At 33.9% G+C, this 4,834-nt stretch overlaps 1 protein-coding gene across 1 annotated transcript; it reads left to right on the top strand.

The window, feature by feature from the left end:
- Positions 1-408: 408 nt before the first annotated feature.
- On the top strand, positions 409-2,233 carry LOC112749843 (putative 12-oxophytodienoate reductase 11). Its single transcript, XM_025798260.2, has 3 exons — positions 409-951; positions 1,038-1,214; positions 1,449-2,233. The coding sequence occupies exons 1-3, from the start codon at positions 618-620 to the stop codon at positions 2,066-2,068; spliced, it is 1,131 nt and encodes a 376-aa protein (XP_025654045.1). The 5' UTR covers positions 409-617; the 3' UTR covers positions 2,069-2,233.
- Positions 2,234-4,834: the final 2,601 nt, after the last annotated feature.

Raw genomic sequence — 4,834 nt, 5'->3', positions numbered from 1 at the left:
AAAAATCTTAATATTCGAATTTTTATCTACGGAGACCTTGGTCTTCTTAGCTGACGAAAACTTTTGTCCATACGATCTTTTTGTAAAAATAATTTAATTCTATAAATCTTTTGTACCATAATTTATAATGTAAGAATAAAACCGACATAATTTTAAAGAATTTGTATTCTTGTAATATAATTACGGATAAAAATATTAGTTATTAATAAATATGATAGACGAATAATAAAATAATAATTTATAAAATAAAAAATATATTTTATGATTAAATAATATATTAAAAAATTATTTTATAATTAAAATTAAATAAAATTTATTTGACCATCAATTTAAAAAAATATGTTTTGTTTTGGAAAAAAAAGAAAGAAAAAGATGGTTCAGTATACAGAGGTGGACTTTTTTTTTGACAAGTCAAAAATAACATACAGAGATAGAGAATAGAAAACTCTTTTGCGTCTTATTGCAGCTTGAGTCTGATGGGTACCTACCTGATTCAAGGAAAAATATCTGGTTTGGGAATCGAAAATGGTGACTATGTGTTCCTACGTTTGAGGATCCACCAGGCACTGCGCTATTTAATGAAGCAACGAAGCTGATGACACATATATATTTATGCCATGGATAGCGTTATTCCTCTCCTTACTCCATACAAGATGGGGAAGTTCAATTTATCACACAGGGTTGTGTTGGCGCCACTAACAAGGCAGAGGTCCTACAACAATGTTCCACAGCCCCATGCAGTTTTGTACTACTCCCAGAGAACCACCAATGGCGGCCTTCTCATTGCGGAAGCCACTTGTATATCCCCCACTGCTCGCGGCTATGCTGATACTCCCGGGTTGTGGAGCGAGGAGCATGTTCATGCATGGAAGCCCATCGTGGACGCTGTTCATGCCAAGGGCGGCATCTTCTTCTGTCAGATTTGGCATGCTGGAAGAGTCTCCAACACATGTATGTACTCTCTTTCTCTCTCAATAGAAATAGTAATGTCGTTTATGTGAATGTAACTAAGTGTTGTATGTTTACGCTACAAAAAGGTTATCAGCCAAACGGTGAAGCCCCTGTATCTTCTACGGACAAGCAGCTCTCACCACAACCTCGAGGTAGTGGCACCGAAGTCGATACCTTCGCAAAACCAAGGCCACTAAGCATTCAGGAAATTCCTCAAGTTATCAACGACTTCAGACTTGCTGCTAGAAATGCTATTCGAGCTGGTAACTTGATTAATTGCATGGAAACATCTTCATGTGTGAAATTTCAATTTTGGGAGTATATATCCAAATAGGTCTTTAAAGAATTTTGCATAACATTTTCATCTCAAAAAAAAAAATTTATATTGAAGTTTTTGAACTTTACAAAAGAAAGACATATATGTTTCTCCCTTATATTAGTTAGATATGTGGTTTTTATTTGGACAAATAAATCCTATTTGGATATACTCTTTTTAGGTTTTGATGGAGTGGAGATCCATGGGGCTCACGGCTACCTACTTGAGCAGTTTATGAAAGACAAAGTGAATGACCGAACAGATGAATACGGTGGATCCCTTGAGAACCGTTGTCGATTTCCATTAGAAGTTGTTGAGGCAGTTGTGAATGAGGTAGGAGCTGAAAGAGTTGGAATCAGACTATCACCTTATGCAGAGTATGTAGATTGTGGAGATTCCAACCCTGAAGCATTGGGGCTTTACATGGTTAATGCACTCAACAAATATGGTATTCTCTACTGTCACATGGTTGAACCGAGAATGATAACCGCTGGAGAAAAAGGTGAATGCCCTCACAGTTTGGTGCCAATGAGAAAGGCCTTCAATGGCACTTTCATTGTTGCTGGAGGGTATGACAGAGAGGATGGGATCAAAGCCATAGCTGAAGACAGGGCAGATCTTGTTGCTTATGGTCGTTGGTTCTTGTCTAATCCGGATTTGCCAGAGAGATTCGCACTTAATGCACCTCTCAACGAGTATAACCGCCAAACGTTCTATACATCTGATCCTGTTATTGGTTATACCGACTATCCATTTCTTGATGATAGATGCTGCTGCTTCCCCTATGTAATGCAAAGTTGATTATTCTCACTAGATTCAAAGTATTGTGTTACAAACTTAGTTTTCTAATGCCATATGAGCATTGTGTTAACATTTATTATATCGTACTTCCTGTGTAAAACTAGTGTTATTATATTTCATCTACTTTAGGTCCCAACAAAAAAAAAAAGATTCGATTGATGTAAATCTATTTTTTTGTTGTTTTAATTTGATTCTTAGCAGCCACCTTACTTTAAAGGTGACTTAGTAACGAAGATCAGAAAACTATTGAATCTTAACTAGAGGTTCAATTCAATTTTTGTTAAAAGAAAGGCAAAAGTTGTAACTAATCTGTTAGTTAAGAGAGGAGTCTGGGATAAGACAGAATTCATCGAGTGGTTGGAGTTTTGGTTAGAGTTGTGTAATGCTCTTTGCTATGACCTTGTTATGGTGTCTTGTTGCTATTTTTTTTGTTTCTGATACTGCCTTTCATGTTCTAACTTTTTCTTAGTCAAAAAAATCTGCTTAGCTGATTTTTCGATATAGCTTACTAGACTAGAAAGAACTAGTAATTCATCTCTGATTTTGTTTGTATTTCTTATAAAGGTTTGGAGAATGTCTGGTGAACAAGTCACTGAAAGTGGGTGGGTAAGGCCCGTAAGGGACTGGTCAAACTTAAACCTCTCAAATCTCATTGAAAGCATAGACTTCAACATTTTCGGCCCATGGCCCAAAATAATCAGGAGTATCCACGTATTAGCGAGTCCATTTGAGAATTAGGAGCGAGAGACATGATCTTTGGTGGTGGTACCGGTACTAGTCATTTCACTCACTTGTAAGTTGTAACATGAATTAATGAATCAAAATTTTATAAGATTAGGTAGTGATGAAGGCAATAGGCAAGGCAAGGCTAGGCGAGAAGAGTGTAGCGTAGGTTCAATTCAATTATTGTATGAAATGTGTACTTGGTTTCTTCGACCTTGATTTCATTCATCCCTGTGTGGTCCAATAATGCATTTAAGATTTTTACTTTTACCCACCCAACAATCAATTTTCACCTCAATTTGGGAATGAAGAAGCACATTCCACGCCACTGCTACTTCTAGTAGAGATATCGAGCATGACAAAGGGAACAAGCACACAGAATCATTGCATCATCATGCTTAACATTGCCATTTCACACAACACAATGGCAAGCAAGTGTGATTCAACCACCCTAATAAAATGGTTACCAAACTAGGCTACCGTTTGGTCCAACCATGTTTTCCTAATTATGACAACCTTTTCACCTCATACATTTCTAATTAAAATAAAAACTTGTGCTTAGCTTTTCTACATGGAGTCGTGCCCCACATATATGGTATAGTCATATAATAAGTGATTTTGTATGTGATGTATGATTATATTTAAATTATTAAATTATAATAAGATAAGATAGGTCTACATCATAGTATTACAGTGTTGCTTGTTAGTATATCCATGTTTAATGCAAAAGATAGTGACAGATGAGGAAAGCTTTGTCACATACATTACCCAAACCCAAAAACCCTCATTTCACTCTATGTATGTATGTATAGAGTATGGACTAAGAGAGAAGAAACATTAAAGTTCAAAGCAAAAAAGAAGGAAACTGGAAGCGCAAAAGAGACCATGCTGCTCCCTTTGACTGAACTGCCTCGCTTATTTTTACCCCCTCTCACTCAATTTTACAATCTTGGAACACAAAAAGCAAAAGCAACAAGCAGATCTTCTTTCACTTCTTTTTGGTTTCTTACGAGCTTTTTCATACATATCTATATATTAATTAACAACCGGTTAATCTAATTAATATTATTGTTTTTGGATATGACCCCTTTCTACATTCTGTGTTAATGCCAGATGCTAATGCACCAAACTACTTTCCTATGCTATAATGCTGCATTTGGTTAATGTCTTTGAAACATATAGACACATATACAATATACAAAGATATATAAACATAAAAATACATCAATTTTGTAATATATTTAGTAATAATGTACAAGACACACACATACATACATACATATATATATATATAATATCAATTTTATTTTCTCCGTCTTATGCATTGTGTCTTATTCATTGGTAATTTTAAAAATAATTAGGGAAAAAAGGTCAAATTTTGTGTTTTATGCATTGTGTTTTTCTGTCTCAACTTTAAAAAGGAATACATGTATTTTGTATGTATCTGTGTATACCACTGTATTATCCAAATCCGTGTCTCACCAAACAAACGCTAGACGTGTACTACCATGTCTAACAATTAGTGTCAATGTCTTAACAAACAAACACAACCTAAAGTACAGATATATGAATTACTGTGTTCATATATTAGACACATTTTGAACAGGATATTCATCTGAGACTCGTTGACACGTGTGTCATTTGTGTTCAACTTGTGTCTTAGTAAAAGATGAAAAATACTTTTTTAGACGGTTTGGACACATCTAAATACTATCACGTGTTAGTATATTTAATTTTATTTTTAACATTATTCTTAAAATAAATTTAAAAATAATACAAATTATTATTTTTAAAAAAAAATATTTTTAATATTTTATATAATTAAAAAATATTTAAAATAATTAAAAAATTAATTTATATTTTATATATACGTCGTATTTTTCTCTCTTATAAAAATTTAAAATTTGTGTTCCTCAATTATGTCTTTATGTATATATGGATAGTCTTATTTCCAAGTTCCAACAATTGAATGTCGTGCAGTTGTGGCCAATGCTTTTTCACTCATATGTTGAATAATGAGTCATTTATTACTTTCAAGCTTAA

The sequence above is a fragment of the Arachis hypogaea genome, chromosome 15, assembly GCF_003086295.3.
Source record: "Arachis hypogaea cultivar Tifrunner chromosome 15, arahy.Tifrunner.gnm2.J5K5, whole genome shotgun sequence".
In the NCBI taxonomy this organism is placed as follows: domain Eukaryota; kingdom Viridiplantae; phylum Streptophyta; class Magnoliopsida; order Fabales; family Fabaceae; genus Arachis; species Arachis hypogaea.
The sequence above is the reverse complement of the archived record's forward strand: the minus strand, read 5'-3'. Positions and strand labels throughout refer to the sequence as shown.